This window comes from Miscanthus floridulus, chromosome 17 (genome assembly GCF_019320115.1).
Source record: "Miscanthus floridulus cultivar M001 chromosome 17, ASM1932011v1, whole genome shotgun sequence".
Taxonomy (NCBI): domain Eukaryota; kingdom Viridiplantae; phylum Streptophyta; class Magnoliopsida; order Poales; family Poaceae; genus Miscanthus; species Miscanthus floridulus.
The window spans coordinates 68,402,235-68,426,690 of NC_089596.1; the positions used below are offsets into that span (position 1 = coordinate 68,402,235).

General features: G+C 49.0%; 1 protein-coding gene and 1 pseudogene across 1 annotated transcript; one reads left to right on the forward strand and one right to left on the reverse strand.

Moving 5' to 3' along the window:
• Positions 1–285: 285 nt before the first annotated feature.
• Positions 286–2,657, forward strand: LOC136517864 (lichenase-2-like). Its single transcript, XM_066511521.1, has 2 exons — positions 286–456; positions 1,428–2,657. The coding sequence occupies exons 1-2, from the start codon at positions 381–383 to the stop codon at positions 2,363–2,365; spliced, it is 1,014 nt and encodes a 337-aa protein (XP_066367618.1). The 5' UTR covers positions 286–380; the 3' UTR covers positions 2,366–2,657.
• An 8,950-nt stretch (positions 2,658–11,607) lies between these two features.
• Positions 11,608–13,659, reverse strand: LOC136515751 (peptide chain release factor PrfB3, chloroplastic-like; annotated as a pseudogene).
• Positions 13,660–24,456: the final 10,797 nt, after the last annotated feature.

Below are 24,456 nucleotides of genomic sequence, written 5' to 3' on the forward strand. Positions count from 1 at the left end.
CGTGCGACTAAACGACTGGAAAGGAACTAATAGCCACGCTTCAAATCGATTCCGGAAACGCCGATAAATAGTAGTTTTATTTTTTTTTAAAAAAAAAGGGGGCTTCAGGCCCACAAAGAAAACGAAAAAGATTTTCAGAAAAAATGAAATGTCGGTGGTGCTGGATATTCGAAAAGAAAAGCTTGTCGTGCTGGTGACGTTGGGCCAAGTGATACATTGGACCCTGATATCTATAGTTCTATATAAGATGGCTGTTGGCAGTGGTTTGTTTCATCGAAGCAATTACAAGCAGAGAGTTTTTGGAGAGACGTGTAAGCATAGCCACTAGATACAGTGTAGGCTCTTGGAACACGCACGGGGAGGATCTGAGAACAGAGAGAATGGCAAGGCAGAGTGCAGCCTCCATGTTGGCTACGGCGGCATTGCTTCTCGGCGTCTTTGCCAACGTCGCTCCAAGTATATATATTTTTCCCCTTTCCTTACAGTATTAACTGTTTTCAGGGTATGTTTGTGCTTGCAGCTAGAAAGGCGATTTTTTTTTGGGGGTGAGGGGGGGGGGGGGGGGGGGGGGGGGGGGGGGGGGGGGTAAACTCTTGACAGTAACTTTAATACAAAGATAATATTATTATATTACTGTTAGAGTAATGTCATGCTAAAGTAACGTTAGTGCCTTTTTGGCAGGGTTTTGGCTTCTTAAAGAACAATAAAAGGTAGAAGAAATCATATTTTTGATAGCTTCAACTTCTTGCCAAAACAATGGCGGCTTGGGTTTCACTATTTTTACTTTGGTTTTGGCTTCAAAAGCCGTTCTCGTATGTACTTGTTTAGTAAAGCTTTTGATTAAGTCGGTGAAGAAGCCACAATAAAAACCCTGTCAAAGAAGACCTTAAACATGCGGGAGCTAGCTTGCTATTGGCTTTTTAGCTATGATTAGAAAAAAGCTAGCTATTGGCCGTTATCCTCATTCGTGATCTAGCTAACGGCTTTGGCCATCTATATCGATGATAGGTGGACTAGCCGACGGTCGGGGACGTTTCCTCTGTTTGGGCCTCTCGCATATATGTGGCCCCTCTCTCACTCTCTGCTCGCAGCAGCTGACAGTAAAATGTATAACCAGTTGCTTGTAACGTCGACTGTTGCAAAGATTGCAGATAGATAGTAGAAAGAAATGTAGATAGATGGATAGATAGATTGAGAGAGATGTGTAAGTTAAATGTCTTCTCGATGTAGATATAAGAAGCGAGATGGGAAAGATACATTGAGAGAGATATGGGGAAGTTAAATTTCTGTTACACACAGCGGACAGCGATGCTTGCTGCCTCTGTTGTTTCATGCACAGGTTTCCTTTTCCATTAATTTCTTCACAATTTTACTGTGATTAATTAATAAATTTGACTGAAGGAGTGCGTACGTACGTATATGTGCAGGCGTGGTGGAGTCCATCGGGGTGTCCTACGGCATGAGCGGCGACAACCTGCCGCCGGCGAGCACCGTCATCGGCATGTACAAGGACAACGGCATCTCGCTGATGCGGATCTACGCGCCGGACCAGGCGGCACTCCAGGCCGTGGGCGGCACGGGCATCCGCGTCGTGGTCGGCGCGCCCAACGACGTGCTGTCCAGCCTCGCCGCCAGCCCGGCCGCGGCCGCGTCGTGGGTCCGCAACAACATCCAGGCCTACCCGAAGGTCTCCTTCCGCTGCGTCTGCGTGGGCAACGAGGTGGCCGGCGGCGCGGCGCAGAACCTGGTCCCGGCCATGGAGAACGTCCGCGCCGCTCTGGCCGCCGCCGGGCTGGACGGCATCAAGGTCACCACGTCCGTGTCGCAGGCCATCCTCGGCGGGTACAAGCCGCCCTCCGCCGCCGAGTTCACGGACGAGGCGCAGGGGTTCATGGGCCCCGTCCTCGACTTCCTGGCGCGCACCGGCGCGCCTCTCATGGCGAGCGTCTACCCTTACTTCACCTACGCCACCAACCCGTCTGCCATGGACCTCAGCTACGCGCTCTTCACCGCTCCCGGCACCGTCCTCAAGGACGGCGCCTACGTGTACCAGAACCTCTTCGACACCACCGTCGACTCCTTCTACGTGGCGATGGGCAACCACGGCGGCTCCGGCGTGACCCTTGTGGTGTCGGAGAGCGGGTGGCCGTCCGCCGGCGGCGTCGCGGCGTCGCCCGAGAATGCGGCCATCTACAACAAGAATCTCATCAACCACGTCGGCCGGGGAACCCCGCGCCACCCGGGCGCCATCGAGACGATCCTCTTCTCCATGTTCAACGAGAACCTCAAGGAGAGCGGCGTGGAGCAGAACTGGGGGCTCTTCTACCCCAACATGCAACGCGTCTACCCCATCAGCTTCAACTGAAGCTAGCTCGTCCACGTCCACGTACTCTACCGACCGGCCACCCGTATCGTATATCCGTACGTCAATAAGTATGTAACCGTATGCGTCCCAGGCTCCCAGCAGGTGATTATGTATTGTACACCAACAAAGGGATTGCTTCGCGGCCACTGGGAGTGTCGAATGCTACTCTCAGATGAGTATGCCATGAGGATTCTTATACGTCGAGAGACCACGTATGGTCCAGTGGTCCACGACGTGTCAACTGTGAAGTGTGATCAATAATTTTCTTTGATTTTTTTGTGTTTTCTTGAAATTGAACTTTGAATTAAAAAAAAACTACATCCATGTTCATGATGGAGCTAAGGGGAAACATATGAGACACCATGGCGATGCCGCCATTCTCCTCCCCATTCTCTCAACATCAGCTCCATCTACAACTATAACCGGACAAGTGGGCCTACCAACACTCTCACAGAGTAACTGGTCAGCACAACACGCCAAAGAAGCGGTTGGCTGAGCCAGCCCGGGTTCGAGTCACGGCACCAGCTTCTTAAGACGAAAATCAGGGGGGACATCTCTCCCCCTAGTCAAATTTTTTTATAATGGCATATAATGCTAGCCCTACTGTCTCTATCCCATGCACTCAGTCCACATGGACCATACTTACATGAAACACCAACCGACAACAATACTACTCTATGTAGTTGTTGACCATTGTCAACATGCTCGATAGATTATGAATGCAGAGTAGTAATAAGGAGTTCGGCTATGGGAGTTGAATAGTTTGGAATCTCTTGATCTCATAGTTAAACATGATGATCTACCCCTATTTCATCCTCCTTGCAGATAACAGCCCTACATCTCGCTCATTGTTGTCTATTGCCTTTGACGAATGCAAAATGGTTATAATTCCTCATGTTCAAGTGCTCATGCTCTAAGGTGAATTGGGTCACTAAAAACTTAACCTAGAAACCTAACTTGAAAATACACTTGATAACCTTAAGCAATTGGCTACAAAGATACGAACTTAAATTTACTTAGTGTTCTCTACTCAGACACACCCACAAAGAGTTTATTTGTGACCTAGAGCCAAACCTATCAATTAGACCAAGCTACTCAAGGAAAGGTAAAGCCTCACAAACAAGCATGTGTGGAAAAGTAAATGTGGTAAGTAAAGAGCTCAAGTAATGAGGTGCAAACTCTCAAGACATGGTGACATATCTCATGGTGTCGGTTGTCGAATGCAACCCCTAGTTCACATTGGAACTCCACTAAGGTAGAATGGTTACCAAGGCTTCCCCTGATCAAAGTGTTGGGTTCGCTATAAGGGCTCCTGTCAACCAAGCCAAGTGCCTTAAGCTACTTAGGCTCAACCATTTGTCGACCGACTCCAATGGTCACTAAGGTCCCATCGTCTCAGGTTCATAAACCCGAGGTCCCTCGTGGACTGGCTTCCCAGCAAAGGCTTGGCCCAGCATACGACGTTGCGAACAACGCGCAAACTCCTGGGCCGGCCCAAATACATAAACGACAGGCCAGAAGGGCGATCCAATCTCCGACCGGAAGGCCTCGCTAAGGAGGAACAGCACTCGCTTCCAACTCTAGCCCGCCTCTCCGACCGAAAGGCCTAGTCAAGAAGGAATATCACTCGCTTCCGACTTTGGACCACCTCTCCGACCGGAAGGCCTAGCCAAACACCGCTTTCGAACTCCGACCCGCGTCTTCGACAGGGGACGCACCGAACCCCTGCTTACAGCTCTTCACCGACTGGCGCAGTCGGAGCCAACTGGGACCAACTGACCGGGGTCGCCCGCTCGGTGAGGACCAGGAAACGGACGGAGCAAGTAGGGTAGGGCACTCAAGTCAACCGCAATACCAAGGACCATACCCTATACGCCTACAGGACAGTACCGACAGGACATGTCAGAAGAGTGCCCTGCAACCTTCCAGGCATGTCAGAACCCAAGCAATGTTGTGGGCGCCAACATTTGCCCTATAGTGTTGTGGGCGCCTGCAAACTCCCATACCAGACGAGCACGGTAAAACACCTTGCATGCCTCTGGGCATCAATAGTATGGCAGGCACCGATGTCTGCCATACTAGAAGAAGACGACGCAACCTCCCACATGCATCTGACATTAACAGTGTTATGGGCGCCTACAATCATCTTGTACCCGACGGTGTGGGCAACGAGACTTAGCATACATACTCTCTCTCTCTCTCTCTTGTAAGGCCATCCCCTTCATCTATAAAAGGGGATGCGCTCTCTCTCAAAGGGGAGGATCAGTCCACAACAACTCGAACAACACACACGATCCGAACGACCAAGGATCCCAATGAACAACAAACGTTCGAACACTTAGCACATTGTGGAGCTCCCATCAATATCGGCCCTTCAGACCAGAGTTTGACCGGACCTCTTGTACCCCTCATCTTTCTCCCTTTCGTTTGTAATCCCACAGCAAACTTCGAGCACCTAGGCTCAGGAATAAAGTCACCGACCGACTCAAACTGGATGTAGGGCACGTTGCCTAAACCAGTATAAACCTTGTGTCATTGAGTGCTAGGCCACATCCGATCACAACGTACGGCAAAACTACAAGTATTTACGTGTTGGATATTTTCTGCACCAACAGTTGGCGTCGTTCGTGGGGAAGACGCTGTTTGTTCACACTTTTGGTCATCGGATGGCCCACTTTTCTGCCATCTTCGCCATGGCGGGCTCAAGCTATATGACTCGCTTTGGCTCGCTGGAGTTTCCTGCACTCCCACCTGTTAGGATGTGGGTTCCATCTGTCTTCGAGACATCCTAGACCTTCCTCTTTGGAAGACTGGACTTTGTCGCCGATTGGCTCGGTGTACTACACCTCCACGAGGAAGCACTTGTTCCGGCACCCGTTGGAGGGGCACCTTCCATCGGCTCTGGGACACATGATGACTTCAATGACGAAGCGCCTATGCTTCATTCTGAGCAAACGCTCTGCTCAAACCCTGCTGTGAGTATTGTATATGCTGTTATTTACTCACTATTTACTATCTTCCATCGATGGGTTCCCCTATGGCCTCGCGTCCCTCACGGACGCATATGCCCGGGGGCTCCGAAGAACGCTGGTGCCGCCCCCTCTCACGTCCGAATTCATGGGGAATGGTGAGCTATGCTCCCACTACTTTCCACGAACTCCTAGATGATGAGGTTGAGAGCGACGGCTCCAGCATCGACGATGTGGCACCTAGCCACCGTCCGTCTTGGGAGTGCGCTATGGCGGACGCTCTGGGACAACCCCCGATGGTAGCGGAGTCCTTGCAGATCCACACCCCTTTGGACCCTCATGCGGGGGCCCTCGCGCTCGTGCAAGAGCACACTGAGGAGCTACGACAATGGCGGCAGAACCAGCAGCCACTTGCGTCGGCGCACTCGGTGCAGCACGTTGCGCCCTAGGCGCGTAATCCGGCGAGCGGGGCTCGGGGTCGTGCCCGTCAGGCCTAGCGTGACATCATGGATGAGGGGAATGATACCCCACAGTTCGTTCAGGCTAGCCAAAACATCACCACTGCGGCAATGCCTCTGTGCGGCGTTCCCGAGCCCATTGACCCCTAGGAGCGGGCGGTCCACCGAAACCTCCGAGAGCTAGTGGAAGCCGCCGCCGTTCAACAGGTGGAAAGCTCCGCATCGTGACTCTGACTCGCAGCATCTCTCCCCACCAGGGGAGTTGGGACACACCAGACGGATCACTCCATTCGCTCACCAATACAGCCACCAAGCATGGCACAAGAGGCCACAGCTACGTTGTGGTCCGACCTAGCACCCGCTCCACACCGACCATAGTTACATGAATGGCTCAGTCCGCACCAAGACGCTCTCAGCGTCATCAGCAACCGACATCAGGCCCGGCATGATGATGACGTCCATCGAGCGGTGGTGAGGGCAGGCAACATGGGCCCCGGATAGACCATCGAGGGGAGAAGTCAAACGCACCCCAGGCATGGTTACCGGCTAGACAACTGGAGACCCAGCCCGGATGGCCTGGGACCATGGGCCTTTGCTCGGCGTATCTAGGGAGCGTCGTTTCCACAGCGCTTCCGACCACCCACCAACATCGCCAAGTACACCGGGGAGACGAACCCCGATATATGGCTCGAAGATTTCTAGCTCGCCTACCAAGCTGAAGGGGTGGATGATGACCATTTCATCATTCAATATCTCCCCATCGGTGTGGGGGAACATGTTATGGCATGGCTTGAATTCCTCTCGCTCGATAGCATCCACGACTGGGCAGACCTCAAGAGGATCTTTGTTGGAAATTTCCAGGAGACGTATGTCCACCCTAGTAACTCCTGTGACCTCAAGAGCTGCTAGAAGAAGCCTAGCGAGTCCCTGCAGGATTACATCCGTAAGTGCTCCCAACGATGCAACTCCCTCCATGATGTCATTGACACGAACATCATCAGCGCATTCCTCTCTAGGACAACCTACGAGTCCCTGATCCACAAGCTTGGCTGCCTAAAGCCCTGTACACTTGCAACCTACTCGACGTCACCATGAACCATGCCTTCGGCGAGGAGGTGATCTTCAACGGAGGCCGGGACAAAGGCAAGGCCAAGCACGAGGACCAAGACAAGGGCCCCTCCACGTAGAGGGGCAAGAAGAACAAAAAGGATCGGTGCTGATCGGCCAACACCGCATTGGTCGCCGTAGTTGATCACGTGGGCAAGCAGCCCCAGCAGGGCCTGCCTGACCACTTCAATAAGCTCATGGATAGCCTATGCACCAACCACGCCTACCCCGTTAAACACCTCTACAATGACTACGAGCTCCTCAAATGTTTCCTACGACAGGCGGGCAAGGACGGGGACAGCTTCCCCGACACTGAGGAATGCATCATGATCTTCGAAGGATTTGACGCCATTTGCTCCAAGCGCTAGCACAAGGTACGCTATAGAGAGTCATGTGCCATCGAGATGGCCGTCCCCTCCTTCCTTAGCTGGTCGGAATCTCCGATCACCTTCGATCAGAGGGACCATCCCGCCCATGTTGCTAGATCAGGATGCTACCCGCTCATCGTCGACCCCATCGTCTGCAAGAAGCGCCTCACCAAGGTGCTGATGGACGAAGGCAACGACCTCAACATCCTCTACGTCGACACCCTTGACGCCATGCGCATCCCCTGGTCAGAACTCCGCCCAACGGGCTCTCCCTTCCATGGCGTGATCCCAGGAGCGTAGGCATACCCGCTCGGGCAGATCGACCTGCTCATCATGTTTGGCAACCGAGCCAACTTCCGCTTGGAGGTCCTCACCTTTGAAGTGGTGGACTTCCTAGGGTCCTATTACTCTATCTTGGGGCGGCCATGCTATGCCAAATTCATGGTGATCCCCAACTACACCTACCTCAAGTTGAAGATGCCGAGACCGAACGGCGTCATCATCGTGGGCAGCGCCTTCTTGCACGCCTTCATGTGTGACCACGAGCATTTCAAGCTCGCCACCGCCGTCATCAACTCGTCTGAGCTCCCACGGCTCAGGGAGTCGTCGACCTGAACAGTCCTGAACTGCAACAAACCAACCTCCTCGATGGCCTTCTGCCCACTCAAGGAAACCAAGGCGGTAGGGATCGACCCCACTGACCCAACCAAGACGGTGCGGATCAGGACCCAGCTCCCGACCAAATAGGAATGCGAGCTCATTGACTTCCTATGCGCCAATCGTGATGTCTTCGAATGGAAGCCATCTGACATGCCGGGTATACCGCGGGACATCGCCGAGCACGCACTATGCCTCATCCCAGGCTCAAAGCCCACCAAGTAGTGCCTATGTCACTTTGATGATGAGAGACACAGGTCCATAGGCAAAGAGATCGCCAAACTCCTAGCAGCCGGATTCATCAGAGAGGTATTCCACTCCGACTGGCTTGCCAATCTTGTTCTTGTTAAAAAGAAGACTGGAAAATAGAAAATATGCGTTGATTATATAGGCCTCAACAAAGCATGTCCAAAGGATCACTTTTCTTTACCACCCATAGACCAGATAGTCGACTCCACCTCGGGATGCGAGATCCTCTCCTTTCTGGATGCCTACTCAGGCTACCACTAGATCAGGATGAAAGAGTCTGATCAGCTCACAACCTCGTTCATTACCCCGTATGGTTTGTACTGCTACGTAACCATGCCTTTCGCCCTAAAGAACGCTGGCGCCACTTATCAGCGGTGCATGCAGCAATGCTTCGCCGATCAGATCGACTTGCTCGACCAACCTGATCAAGTCGACCGGCCAAAACCAACCATCGTCGTCTATGTTGATGACATATTGGTCAAAATGGCTCAAGCTTGCGACCTAATCGCAAACTTAGCCGCGATATTCATGAACCTCCGAAGGTTCAACATCAAGTTGAATCCCAAAAATGTGTTTTTGGGGTTCCGAAGGGGAAGCTGCTTGGATACATAGTGTTCGAGCGCGACATCGAGGCCAACCCCAAAAAGATCACGGCCATCTCCAACATGGGCCCTATACGCAACGTCAAGGGCGTACAAAGGCTCACCGGGTGTCTAGCTACCCTGAGCTGATTCATCTCCTGGCTTGACGAACGAGGGATGCCACTCTACAAGCTCCTCAAAAAGACGGACGCCTTCGTCTGGACTGAGGAAGTTGAGTAGGCTCTAGAGAGATTCAAAGCGTCACTAATGTTGGCCCCAATCCTCGTCACTCCCGAACAGGGAGAACCCCTCCTCCTCTACATCGCAGCGAGCAACCATGTGGTTAGCGCCACCCTGGTTGTCGAAAGGGAGGAGCCAGGACACCCGTATACTTCATCGGGGAAGTACTCACTGACCCCAAGGTCCAGTACCTCCAAGTGCAGAAACTCCTATATGCCGTGTTGATGGCGGCCCAGAAGCTCCTACACTACTTCACCGACCACGAAGTCATGGTCATCACTTCGTACCCGCTCGGACACATCGTCCACAACTGTGACGCCGCGGGACGGATCTCCAAGTGGGCACTCGAACTCATGGGCCACGACATCAGGTATATCTTCTGTACCGCTATTAAGTCTCAAGCTCTCGTGGATTTTGTCGTCGAATGGACGGAGGCCCAACTACCGACCCCGAACGTCACCCACGAGTATAGGACAATGTACTTTGATGGGTCCGTAATGTTGCTCAGCTCGGGGGCTAGAGTGGTTCTGATCTCCCCAGACAGGAGTAGGCACCGCTACGCCATCCGCCTCCATTTCTCGACCTCAAACAACGCCATGGAATATGAGTCCCTCATCAATAGGCTGTGCATCGCCATCGAGCTCAGCGCTATGTGACTCTATGTCCGCGACGACTCAGAGTTGGTCGTTGACCAAGTTATGAAGGAGTCCTCCTACAAAAACCCCCTCATGGCAGCATACTACCAGGAGGTGTGCAAGCTCGAGGATAAATTCTAGGGGATCAAGCTACATCACATCCCCCGAAAGGACAACGATGCTGACGATTTTCTCATAAAATTGGCCGCCAGGCGGGATCCGTCTCCAAGCGGGATCTTCATCAATGATCTCCATGAGCCGTCCGCCCGCGTCTTAGAAGGTTCGATCTAGACATACCCTGACGCCAAGCCGGCGCCCGGGGGCTTCAACCCCGACGCCAAGCCAGCGCTCGGGGGCTCCGACCCTAGTGCCTCCATGACAACGTTGCCCGTCGACGTTGCCATGTTGCCACTCGATCAAACCGACTAGCGAGCGCCACCACTCACCTACCTCCTTGAGGAGGCTCTCCCACCCGAAAGGACTGAGCTCGATGAATCACTCGACGTGCTAAGACCTTCATCGCGCTCGGTGATGAACTCTACAAACGAAGTCCATCGGGGGTGCTCATGAAGTGCATCCCTACCAACTAGGGGAAGCAGCTCCTCCTCAAGGTCCATGCCGGGATCTATGGACATCATGCGGCCCCAAGGTCGCTGGTCAGAAAAGCCTTTCACCACGGTTTTTACCGGCCCACCGCACTACGAGATGTAGAGGAGGTCGTCCGCAGGTGTGATGGATGCTAATTCTACGCTCGGCAAACTCATTTGCCGGCAGAGGAGCTTCAAACCACCCCCATCACCTGGCCGTTCTTGGTCTGGGGCCTCGACATGGTAGGACCCCTCAAAAAGGGCCTAGGCGGCTTCACTCACTTGCTCGTAGCAGTCGATATGTTCACCAAGTGGATAGAGGCCAGCCCATCACCAACATCCGGTCGGAAGAGGTGGTCAAATTCTTCCTCAACATCATCTACCAGTTTGGCATTTCTAACTATATCATCACTAACCACGGGACTAACTTCAGCGGGAAGAAGTTCCTAGACTTCAGTGATGGATACGGCATCAGGATCGACTGGGCCTCGGTCGGACATCCATGTACTGACGGTTAGTTCGAGCATGCCAATGGCATGGTCCTCCAAGGACTTCAGCCACGCATCTTCGACTGACTCAATAAGTACGTCGGGCGATGGGTTGTAGAAGTCCCAGCGATCCTCTAGAGCCTAAGAATGACCCCGATCCGATCCACAGAGGTCACACCCTTCTTCCTGACCTACAGAGCTAAAGCAGTGTTGCCCTCTGACCTCGACCACGGTGCCCTAAGAATGAAGGATTTCGACCGCGACCGAGCCACGGAGGCTCAGCAAGACGCAGTTGACCTGCTCGAGGAGGCCTCCGAGACGACCATCATCCGCTCCACTCGCTACCAGCAAACTCTCCGCAGGTGCCATGAAAGGAAGGTTAGTTGGAGGATCCTCGAAGTCGATCATCTCGTACTCAGGAGGACCCAATCAACGAAGGAGAAACACAAACTCTCTCCACCATGGGAAGGTCCCTATACGGTGACCGAGGTGATCCGACCGGGCACCTACCAACTAAAGGATGACAACGGCAACGTTCTCACCAACACTTGGAACATTGAACAACTACATCATTTTTTCCCCAAAATTTGGTCTTACCGCTTTTATTCAACACTTGCTCCTGTAAAGCACCCCAGCCTGAACACTTTCAGCCCGGGTAGAGCAGCAGCAGCTTACTGCCGTATGACATTTAGGCCCCGTTCGGCTGGAAGAATTGTGGCTGAAACTGGCTGAAAAATATTGTTCTGGCTGAATTGTGGTAAGAGAAAAACACTGTTCCGGCTGAAAAAAGAAGCCGAACAAACCGAATATGGGGTAAGCCGAACGGGGCCTTACATGTATAGTTTGTCATGTATATTAATTTAAACCTGGCACTCAACAATTCCTGATGAATTCTTATAAAAACTAACAAATTACAACAGAAAGCATAATCACCTGATCAATGTCAGAATTTTCAAGGGAGGAGTATATCATTTGATGCATTCCTTTTTCTCCAGAAAGGGTGCCAAACATGTACTCTGATTCAATCTCCATTGCTGCAGATTGGATATGGCCACTCGTTGAAAATATCTTCTCAATCAATCCAACCTTGTAACCTTGCTTCCGTGCCCAACTTGTATACATGCCAAAAACCTTCTCTGCCCACAGCTGCAGCGGACAAATATCAACATTTTTGTGAGTAAAAAGATATCATAGCTAGCCAATTCATCAGTATATATCAAAACTTCAAAAGTTTGATATTACCACATTTATAGTACAATACCAACTTCCATCTAGCAGTATGAGAGTATGAATCACTATAGGCTATTAGCATATTTGAAAGAAATTTATGGATTAACTAAACATTTAGTAGCTTAATTTTTTCCATGGACTTGAGCAGAATACTAATTAACGACAAATTCACAAAGGCAAACAGGGCAGTAAGGTTATTTATTCAAATTAGAAAGGTGAAATTGCAATTAAAGCTACATCAGCATTTCTTATACTATTAATCTATTATCATTACCCTTTGACCATACATATATTAAATGTAATTACAGTTAACTTACCTTAGAAGTAACACCATTGGACACTCAGCCTGTTCGCTTGCTCGTAAACGATCGTAAATTTCCAGCTGGGAATAGTGTTTTTCTCTCACACCAAACCAGCCAGCAGTAAATAATCCACGATCGTTTACGGCCCCCCAAACAAGCACGCTCCCTCCTTGTCATATGGACCCTTAAAAAGCTTGTACATCTGGTAGCCATCTAGATGCTCGCTAGCATCTACTGAAGATTTGTATGCTTGCTTAAATAGCTCACCATTTATGGCTTCCATCTCTGATAGTTGACTAATCAGCTTCGCCTCTTCAGCCTGCACAGTATATCTAATGATCAACGGCCAGAAAACAGAAGTGCCGATACAAATTGTAGTTTCTGTGCACAAAATAAAGACAAAAAGAATTGGAACCGTATATTTGCACAATTTAGTGAAGGGAAGTGACAGAGTAAACATGGTTTAGCTTATCTTCTGAAGCCTGTTCACATGCATGAAGCATCACACTATGTAAAGCATATTTGTTTCTTGAAATCCTGAAAACAAAAATTGTTTGTTGAACTCATATTGCTGTACCTTGAAGCGAAGATCCTTTAGATGGTCGACCACCCTGATAGCATCAGCCAGAGCAGAGAGCGTCCCATGTGACTTAGCTGGATTATCCCACAAGTTACGCTTCCGCAGTACTTCTTCCCGCTCAATTCTCCGTGCTTCCTCCAACTCCAAAGCACTGGATGCCGTCGTTTCAACCCGCACAACTGCATCTTCAATCCTCTTTTTCAAGGAGTACATACCTTAAAACAACAAGCAAACAGTTATTTTAGGAATTTGAGCTTTTGGGTTTAAATATAAGGAACAGAACTTTGTTCATCTTGGCTCAGTGTAGTGATTCCCAACCTCTGAACTTTGATGCCAAAAAAGATTTTGCGTTCTACTCCTATATTCAGACTGCTTTTTATCAGGGAATCAGATGAACAAATAAACTTTGTGCCACGAAATCAAACTTTTGGATTGTCTGTGAGTTAAGTGGCCAAGGGCTACTTTTGGTCAAGGAAGAACCCTGCCGGACAATCTCTTGACTAACCAAATTAGTTTGCTACCCTCTCCTTTCTCAGTTCGTCCAATTGACCCCGCATTGTACACTAGGCATCACAAATTTCAACGACTTCTTCCGCATCCTCCAAGGGATGCGCATAAAGCTGAGAGTGGCGGACGTACCGAGTTTCTTATAGGAGGCAGCGCCATCACCGCCGCGCCCATCCGTCGGGAGGGCGGCGGCGCGGACGGCGAGGCGGCCCGTGCGGAGGCCGGACGCAGACGCTCGTGCGCACGCTGCCGGCGAGGTGTCCGCTGCCATTCCCACGGTGAGACAGCAAGAGCAAGGTGGCGGCCGGCGGGAGGCGGACGCGAGGAGATGGTGGGGGTGAGGGGGGGGTTTTGAAATTTTGGTATTTTGGTCCTTTTTAAAAATATTTTTTACAAAAAGACCTATGCCAAAACGTTTGCTGAAAATAGATCATTTTTAGGCGTCTTAGAATATGACGTCAAGGTATGAGGGTCGGCGTCGACTGACACGACGCCGAGGTCTTGCCACGTCATGGACGACCCCGGTCGACGGCGACACGGTGGCGCATGGGGCCCACTACATCGGCGTCGTGTCAGCCAACGCCACAGGCTTAAATTCGGCGCTGTGGGGAGTCACGCCGAGCTATTGCCACCATCCGGCGCGCAGCCCAGGCGGCCCAACAACGCTTCGTGGCCCAATAGCTCGGCGTGCAATCAGATGACGCCGAGACACTAACCTCGGCGCGGCTCGACTCAACGCCAAGGTTCGGTCAGAACCCCACCCCACGCATCACGATTCATGAGATCAGAGAAGCATGCGTGCAGCTCGATCGGTTTCATTCCACTAGTGATGGAGACATGGCATGTTCGTCTGCGGGTGCCGGGAGACCATTCAGAGCGGCAGAGACGATGCTACCGGAGGTAGTGCATGCCCGCTGCCTAGCCTGTTGCGGAATTGCGGCAAGCCGAGGTAACGTCTCCCGGCACCCGCAGACGAACATGACATGTCTCCATCACTAGTGGAATGAAACCGATCGAGCTGCATGCATGCTTCTCTGATCTCATGAATCGTGATGCGTGGGGTGGGGTTCTGACCGAACCTTGGCGTTGAGTCGGACCGCGCCGAGGTTAGTGTCTCGGCGTCATCTGATCGCACGCCGAGCTATTGGGCCACGAAGCATTGTTGGGCCGCCTGAGCCACGCGCCGGATGGTGGCAATAGCTCGGCGTGACTCCCCACAGCGCCGAATTTAGGTCTGTGGCGTTGGCTGACACGACGCCGACGTAGTGGGCCCCATGCGCCACTGTGTCGCCGTCAACTGGGGTCGCCCATGACGTGGCAAGACCTCGGCGTCGTGTCAGTTGACGCCGACCCTCATATCTTGGCGTCATGTTCTAAGACGCCTAAAAATGGTCTATTTTTAGCAAACGTTTTAGCATAGGTCTTTTTGTAAAAAAATGTTTTCAAAAGGGACCAAAATACTAAAATTTCACGTGAAGGGGTGGCTTAAGAGTGGAGACGTCGGTGAGGTTGTGGCGTTGTGCGGCGGAGGGAGGTGCAGCCTGGCGCGGTGTGGCTCACACGCGCCACCGCGCCTCATCCGCCACCCAATCGCCGCGCGCGAAGTTGGTGTGGCGTCTAAAAGGACATATGAGCAACATCCGCTTATGGCACTGAGTTTTGTAAGAATCAAGAAGCAACAAAAAAAATGTACAAAGATCTCCTTCATTCCTAATCATAGTCGTGTGCATATATTTGCCCTGCAAGCCTACGGAGTACGGACCAAATTTCAACAAACCTTTCATGCTCGTGTCATGTGGCCCACACACTCTGCCTTGGTCCTGGCCTAGCGAGGGTGTGTGGTGTTATTTTTCTCCGTATACATGCATAATTTGTTTGGACGAATTTTTCTCTATTTCCAAATTCTCAGATATTTTAGCTTTTCAAAATACATTGTTTCTACTATGTTTCTGAACATATAGGGTGTGGTTAGTTCGTGTTCTATTGCTAGTCTGGCTACCTATTAAAGCCTTGGCAACTCAAGTCTGTTTCCTCGAATGTAACTGGGGCTTGTTTGGTTTGCATGCTTTACCTAAGCCTATACAGTGTAGATCTTATTTTGATTGATTTGCTACACTGGATAGTCATCTCGTCTCTGTGAGGGTGAGTTTAGCCTGAGTCATCTCTTAACTGTCACCTCAGTCTTCCCTCGACAGTAGCGGTGCAGCGTGGAGTTCCAATTCGATGACACTTTCAACCTCCTGACCCGCGTTGGTCCATCGTTGTTGCCGCCCTCCACCCATCCCGACCACATACTGTAGCACTTTAGGCATATACATGAAGCATTAAATATAAATAAAAAATAAAACTAATTACACAGGTTAGACGAAATTCACGAGACGAATCTTTTAAGCTTAGTTAGACTATGATTAGACACTAATTGTCAAATAACAACGAAAGTGCTAGTACCATTTCTAAAAAAAATTTGCCAATTAAACAAGGCCCTAGACACGCCGTTATTGTTGTTAGATCCTCCGAACAGCGATCATGCCGTCGGCTCTCAGGCTGCTCGTAAAGGTGTTCGTGTTGGTTTATACAGTTGATTTGTTAGAAGAAAAAATACTGTACTATAGTTTATAAGTTGGTTTATAATGATAGCTGAACACTCATGGGAGATGGGTGGAGTTTATAAGTTGGTTTATAATGATAGCTGAACACTCATGGGAGATGGGTGGGGCAGGGAGTAGAGCGAGATGGGTGGCATGTGGTCACTGGAGATGTGGTGTCCTGACCAGGTGTGGTTACGAACAGTCGCATCTGCATTTGTGCTGGTTGGGGGTAAATCCACGGTCTGTTCATTTGCTCGTATACGATCATAAATTATAAGTTAGAATAATATATTTTTTCTTATGCTATTCATGCTAAATCAGACAGCAGTAAAACGAACATGCTGCTAGCAGGTGGCCATCGTCTCCACCGCCAGCTCGTCATGCGCCACTCCCGGGTGTCGCCTCTATGGGCCTGGCCCTCCTGTCCTCGTGTTCCTCGTTTCAGGATCCGCATGCGGCGCCAGTCGCCTCCTACTCAACCACGCCGCCTCCGCTCCATGGCTGGCTTGCAGTGTCACCACTGTCGTCAAAGCCCTGCTAGCGGCTGCTGTCCTCTACGCGCCGCCAAGCACGCATCACTCTCAGTGGAGCACTAGAAGTGACGAGAATGGCTACCGAGCGCTACCCAAGCTAGGCTTGTTGGAAACAGACACCCGCTGCATTCCCAGCAAGCCAGGGGGGTGGTCGGTGGCCTGACAGGCCTGGCTAACATGACAAAATAGGAAAACGAACAACCCTAAGGTGGCTCCATGGAGCCTGGGATACACACCCAAACAAACAACCTCACAAAGGCTGTGTTTAGTTGTAGGAATTTGGATTTTGGAGCTACTGTAGTACGTTCGTTTTTATTTAGCAAATAGTGTTCAAACATGGACTAATTAGGCTCAAAATGTTCGTCTCGCAATTTCCCACCAAAATGTGCAATTAGTTTTTCTTTTCATCTACATTTAATGCTCCATGCATGGGCCGCAAACATTCGATGCGACAGGTACTGTAGCAACTTTTTAGAAGTTGGGGTGGAACTAAACAAGGACAAAAGTAAAAAACCTTATAATTTGAAATAGAGTAAGTACTTTTATACATTGACCTCTATAATTTGTTAGAATTTTCAATACAAATACTAATAACAACGAATACTCGGTTGTTTTGACGAACATAGTTTTTACTGTTTTGTATTTATGTAAATCGTATAGTATAATAGATGTATAATATTTATGAATATAAAGTGAGCAAACGATCTACATGTTTTGATTATATAAATAATTTTGAAGTTTTTTTGAGACAAATAATTTTAAAGTATTTTGAGTTTCAATAATTGCAATGAGACCACGGCAAAAACCAAAATGTGATAGCTTAATAGTTGATTCTTGTCTTTTACAAATACAAAATACATGTATTACTTAGAGCCACATAATGAAACAAGATTTTAGAGGCTACAAGAGATAAGGCTGTGCTTGGATCAAAGGAAACGTAAAAGAAAAGTACAGGGAATCTCAATCCAAAGAATGGCTACAATTTACCCGTTTGGAACGAAGGAACATGTAGTTCCGTTCCTCTAGAATCCTACAGGTATGGTGCGATTTCACGGGAATCCAAATATCCACCCCTTTCCATTGTTTTCTCTTCCTACGCGAAGTCCAAGGTAGCTTCAAGCCTGCAACGACAAACTTTGGTACCTTGTATCCAGAGGCGGACCGACCTATAGGGCGAGCTCGGGCGGCCGCCCTAGGTCCCCTCCGACGAGCACCACTAGTACCCCCTATTCTCCGGCCGGCGACGAGCGTCCGTCGAAGTGCGAGCGCAGCCGTGCAGGTCCGATGCGGCGATGACGGGAGCTGGGAGGTTGAAGAAGGTGCCTGGCTGCCTGCTGGGCCGTCTGGCCGTCTGAGGAATGGCCCATTTTCTGGCCCATTCTGGCCCTTAGGTCTAAGCACCGCGCACACTAGACACCAGAGGCAGAGGGCGAAATGCGCTCTGCGCTCGGGCTCGGCGGCGGCGCTCCAACTGGCGGCGCGGTGGCGGCGCTCCAAGCCGAGCTCCCTGCCTACCCGTCCCGGCGTCCCTACTCCCTAGTCTCTACGCCGGCGGCCAGCGAGGAGCGAGCGGCGGCGGGTGTCCCTACGCGCTGCGCTTGGTCGGCCGAGGCGACGAGCCGGCGAGCTCCGAAGAGGCGAAGACGCCAACAGGCAGCAGCAACGACAAACTTTGGTACCTTGTATGCCCGTCTTGGAGAAGACAGAGTTGTCCGACTTTTTGAAGTCGCGACGGTGAGCCGGCTCGAGCGCCTCTTCCTATAACAGAGCAAGAGTGCAGGCAGCATCCAAATCGCTGGGCCGTTGAACCATGACAATGGCATGAATATCATGTCGCAGACCGTCGATGAAGCGGGTTGTGTAGTAAAGAGGGTCAGGGGTAGTGTAGACTTTGAGTTGTTCAACCAGCTCAGTGAAGCGCTCGGTATAGTCCTGGACAGATGATGTTTGTTTGATGTGGTACAATTGGCGGATAAGGAGTTCGTGCTGGTCACGGCTGAATCGCTGGTGAATCAGACGGCAAAAGGTAGGCCAATCTGAAGGAAGGGATCGCTCCACGGACTGAAGCCAGCGAGCAGCGGCACTGGTGAAGTGGTGCACAGAGACACGAATCCAAACCGAGGATGGAACAGAGTACATCTCGAAGTAATTTTGGGCGCCGGTGATCCACAGCTGGGGGTTGTCACCATCGAATTGTGGAAAATTCATCTTAGGTAAGCGGCCCAAATTGAATTCTGTTTGTAAAAATGACACTCGAAATATTGACTCCTTGATTACGATGACATTCGAGTGGATGACAAGTGGGTCCAATGTGGGTCAAGTGTCAAATCGGCAAACGACCGATGTTTTGAATCCCATGTTTACAAATCGCCCTTTGATTTTGTTAGAAAAGTTCATTTAACATCCACGATGATCCACCTAGGCCCCCACACCCTCTCTGGTCTCCCGTGCAGGCCCACGAGGCTGCAAGTCAAAATTCCCCTCAATCCCTCGAGTAGAACCGAACAAGGACTGAACGTGCACAAGGTGTACGTGTCCGTCGGCAGAAACGCGCACCCAAAAGTAGCAATGTACTTATATAGGTTATATAGCCATAGATAATATACCCCATAGGAGTAAGGATCAACTAGACGAGTACGTTTTTAGTTTGTCCACGTTCGGACATAAGGTGAAGCATCTACCGATCGGAAGCATCCAAATCCAACCAATTAAAGCAACTATAGTAAAGAATGCAATAAGCTAAGAAACTACAGCTCTAGAAGGACAAGAGTACGTCTAATAATAATATACGGTATGGTGTCTATAACCTTGGTCATCCTTTTTTCTATTTCATTTGTACTATTCTGTTCGATATTAAAGAACTTGTAGATGTTGGGTTCTTGCATGAATAGACATGTATGTATAGGCAAGCTATACACGTTTATCATACTTGCTCTAATTGATACGAATATAGCTCATTCGTTGGGGAAAAATAAATAGGAGTATATTATACATACATAGCTCCTCTGCTGCTGCTCCTATATATGAAACGCCAAACGCGTAGCTAGTGGCACAGGCAGCATAGCGGTCAGTCCAGTCCCGCCAGCGCGTGAACCGAGCATACCTGCTAGCTGACTGTTGGAGTCCACTCGATGTCGATGCACGCACAAGTGACGCCGGCAGACTGGGCGTGGTGGATCGGCCTCCTCCTCGGCGCCGTTCGCTTTCTGGCACTGCAACGACGCCAGCCACTGCGCCTTCTTCGCGCTGAAGTGCTGGCGCTGTCGTGCGAGGCTTCCGCCGGGCCACATGGGCCTCCCGTTTGTGGGCGAGAGCCTCTGGCTGCTATGGTACTGCAAGCTCGCGCACCGCCCCGACGGCTTCGTCCACGCCCGGAGGAGGCGCTACTACACCGGCGTCGGGGCCCACGTGGGCGACGTGGGCGTGTACCGGACGCACCTCTTCGGCTCGCCGACTGTCCTTGTCTACTCGCCAGCGACCAACAAGTTCGTCCTGTGAAAATGGTTAGAATGTGATATCCTCTCAGGCTCACGGTTTCATGTTAATATAGTCAGGAAGAGCCTCTGACGTGACGGTACAACTTGTACAACAAGAAGAAGCTAATTACTTTGATAACTCTAGATTACATTAATCAGGAGATACCTATCCTATCTAATCGAAGCCGTGATACTTGTCTTCACCCGCAATCCAAGCTTGAGCGCACAACCAATCTTCAGGAGATATCAATCAACCAGATATTGCGGTCATTTGATCCTATTGGATATTCTTAACATCCCCCCTCAATCACAACTTATCAGCGAGGTTGAGATTGTCTCTGAACATGACCATTTGCTTCTCTGGAAGAGGTTTAGTGAAGCCATCGGCGATCCGATCCGTAGTGCTGATGAATCTGATGTCTAGGCTTTTTGCTGCAACTTGTTCGCATATAAAATGAAAATCGATCTCTATATGCTTGGTGCGTGCATGAAATACAGGGTTAGTCGATAGATACTTTGCGCCAAGATTATCACACCATAAACATACTGCCAAAGGATGTGGAATATCTAACTCATCAAGTAATTTTTGCACTCACATTACCTCTGCAGTAGTATTGGCCAAAGACTTGTATTCAGCTTCTGTACTTGATCTTGAAACCGTAGGTTGTTTTCTTGCGCACCATGACACTAGGTTGCAACCTAGGAATACAACAAAGCCGCCTGTAGATCGTGTGTCATTAGGAAAACCGGCCCAACCAACATCTGAAAAAGCACTTACAAGCATAGAGTTAGATTTTCTAATTTTTAACCCTAGGCTGATTGTTCCTTGTACATATCTCAATATTCTCTTCACAGCTTCCCAATGAACGGTTGTCGGCGAGTGAAGGAATTGACAAACTTTGTTGACCGAAAAAGACAGATCTAGTCATGTGAGGGTGAGATATTAGAGAGCTCCAACAATGCTCCTGTATCTAGTTGAGTCCTCCACTCCTAACCGAGTGCCACTAGTGACTGAAAGCTTTCGGTAGTATTAAGGGGTGTTTTGACGGGTTTACACAGCTACATATTAACTCTCTTGAGGATATCAGAAGCATACCGTTCCTATGTCAAAAGTAATTCACCTTTCTTTCTTTGAACCTATATGCCAAGAAAATAGTGAAGGTTTCCGAGATCTTTGATTGCAAAGTCCTTCTCTAAATCTCGAAGAAGAGCATCCACTGCTTCCTGTGATGAACTGGCCACAATTATATCATCAACATATACAAGCATAAAGATGATATGATTTCCTTTCCGATAAAAAGAATAATGATGTGTCAGCTTTGGAGGAAACAAAGCCTAGACTCTGAAGTTTACCACACAACCTAGAATACCAGGCCCGTGGTGCTTGTTTTAAACCATACAGGATCTGTCAAGTTTGCATTAGTGATGTGGTTTGGTCTTATCTTCATAACCTCGTGGTTGTTTTATGTATACCTCTTCTTTAAGGAAACCATGCAAGAAAGCATTCTGAACATCGAGTTGCCTCAAACACCAATCCTTAGACATAGCTAGAGAGAGCATAAGACGAATTGTGGCTGCTTTCACAATAGGACTAAAAGTATCCTCATAATCAATGCAATATCATTGTTTGAACCCCTTTGCTACTAGGCGTGCCTTATATCTGTCAATTTTCTCATCTGATCTTCTTTTAATTTTATAGACCTACTTGCAATCTATCACATTTTTACCTTTTTGAGGTGGAACTAGATGCTAAGTTTTATTCCTGATCAATGCATCAAATTCAACATCCATAGCACGCTTCCAATTATTATCGACTAAGGCATGTTGCAAATCAATAGGACCTTTAGTGGTGGCTGCTAACTAACCATATCGAATAGTTCTATCAGTGTAAATTTTTTGTTTGCGTATACCTGGTTGTAGACGTGTGGTGGGTTGTTGAAGAGCCGGTGCTGCAGGCGATGCAAAAGATCTGGTGGGTTGATCTGTGGCTAGCGCAGAGGATCCGGCGAGCAAAGATCCGGTGGGTTGATCTGTGGCTGGCGCAGAAGATCCGGTGAGCGGTGGACCCAAGGGAGATTCTCCACCACCGGTCGAAATATCCTATCCCCCCGTCCGCGAAGCCAGGCGAGACGAGTTCGAGACATGTGGCGCAGTGGAGAGGATGTCGGTGGAGCTAACGCGTTCGTCACGAGCGCCGAAGCTGACGCCGTCGGATCCAAGACCGATCCTGTCGGCTCCGCAGTGGAAGGTGCAGGTGAATCAGCCTGGGGATCACCGCATGTTCCTACCAAAATGGGAAATTGCTCGGGGAGTATGAAATGACGCCCGTTTCCAGCCAGATTTAGTTCGTTTGATGCTAAATTTTTTTCATGTGCTGCACGCTTAGACATAGGGTTAGTGATGTAAACTAGGCCCGATCTTCTGAAAGGTATGATAGCGTCGATTGGTGGAGACTCGACGTTCACAATCTAGGCTTCGAACCAAGACTGATTTAGACCCCTGCAACCATTATACCACTGCTATGTTGGTTATCAACCATGTGAACGCGATTGACCTCGCTGATAAGGCTTTCTTGTAAGCGAATCGAGAACATAAGCAAGAACGGGATGAACGCAATCTAAAATTGCAAATAAATATGAGGCATATGAAAATAAGAAGGAGTTCAGGTCTTTATTCGAAAGGACTAATCGCCATAGGTGAACAAGATCAAGAACTAGGGCCCTGGTTCACAGCAAGCAACCTTTGCGGCACAATTGCAGCAAAACGATGTCTGTTTCATGAGGAAATCAAGAACTAAACAAAACCCAAACCCTAAGGAGAGCAACGACTTCTATTTATAGAGTCTTGGGCGTCACCCCCCTGGACACGCCTCCTAATGGGCCCAAACACGATACACGGTCCAACGGACCAAAAGACGGTGTCGCAGCACCCTGGCAGATTCTGAATGCTGACTTATTTCAACAATTCATGTTGATTTTGAAGGTCTTTTGATGTGAAACCACTTGGATTAGCTTCCTTATAAAATTAGCTTTCCAACCATATGTGGATCGTCGAAAACAGAGTTCGGATGCGTCCTGGGTGACCAGTTTAAGGCAGACCGGTCCTGAAGGCCAAGACAGACTCGAACTTGAGTTGCTTTGGGCCTCCACCTCGGGAACTCGAACCGAATTAGCCTCGGGCCTCCTTCTTAACTTGGACACCCTTGCTGGCGTCCTACCCCTCCATACCATGCGCCAAACATGGTCATATGCATAGGTGTCATGTCCTCATCATCCTCCCCTTCTTGACGAAAAGCTGTCCTCGGCGTCGATTGTGCTTGAAACTGATCCTACACAACACAAAGGAGAACGGGGTTGCGAAGACAAAGAGAACTGAAATAATTGTGAGAAAGAACGTGACCATATTTCTAAGTTTCTAGCATGTCATCTCGCATAAAAATTTCAGCAAACATGTAGACTACATGATCCGAATGCACACGATGTATGTCAACACTATCCTGCAAAAGATTAGAACTAACTAAAGTCAATGTAGGAATAGATGGTCTAGCAGACATAGGTAGTAACCAACAATGCCCCCCTTCTTGGAAATGAACTTGTTTCTTTGAGGAATATGGGAAAATGTTTGTATTATTATGGTTGCCCTCTAAACGATCATAATCTTGTACAGCAAAAGAAGAATTCATACTACTATAAATGTATACTCGATGTATCATATATTGTTCCTTGTTGTTATATTTGCCAATAACATGATATGTATGTCTAGAGAACAATGGTAAATTAGAATATGCATAAAGTTTCTCCTCTAAAGAACTAAGATTACACGGAACATCAAATTCAATGTAACCCAAAGTATTTAAAGAAGACAATAATTTCAGCTTATCAACTTCACTAGCATTATGAATAACAAGTCTATTTTTAGCATAAGTGCTCGATTTCAGCACACATATAGCATGATCATTCTTCAATGATTGCATGGGAATAACATAAATATCATCATGCAAGTCATCTTCGTCACAAGAAACATCAAGCAAATCATCTTGTGACAAAGGTAAATCAAGCGAAGGCTCCACTAAAATTTGCTCTATCATAGCATGATTGGTGGAAATATTCAGCACATCAAGAGAACTCTCACCTTCCGTGAGTTTAGCATCGTGGGCTTTACCTTTGCTCTCATGTTCAGCAGGAGTAATAGTTGATGGTTCTGAATTGTCACATGAGACTGTGTGCATCTCATTTTCTGTCACATCATCCTCACTCTTTTGTACATTATCCTGCAAAAGATTAGGCATAGCAGGAGGAATAACAAGAAATTGATCTAGTTGATTCACCTCATCATTTGAATTAATTATAAGAGATGGATTAATAAAATTTTCTCTCATAAGATCTTTCATATCATTCCAAGTTTGAGGTTTATCAGAAGGATCTAAAGACTTCCACCAAGATAAAATAGAATGTCGCAAAACACTAGATGCAATTTTTACCTTCCTCCTTGGACACATAAAGCGAGTAGTAAATATGTTATCTATGGCACTTTCCC

What these genes read in the sequence shown, in the direction of transcription:
- LOC136517864 (XM_066511521.1), top strand. Translation starts at nt 381, where the DNA reads ATGGCAAGGCAGAGTGCAGCCTCCATGTTGGCTACGGCGGCATTGCTT. An exon ending in CTTTGCCAACGTCGCTCCAA is followed by an intron (nt 457 to 1,427) that starts GTATATATATTT and finishes GTATATGTGCAG; the next exon opens with GCGTGGTGGAGTCCATCGGG.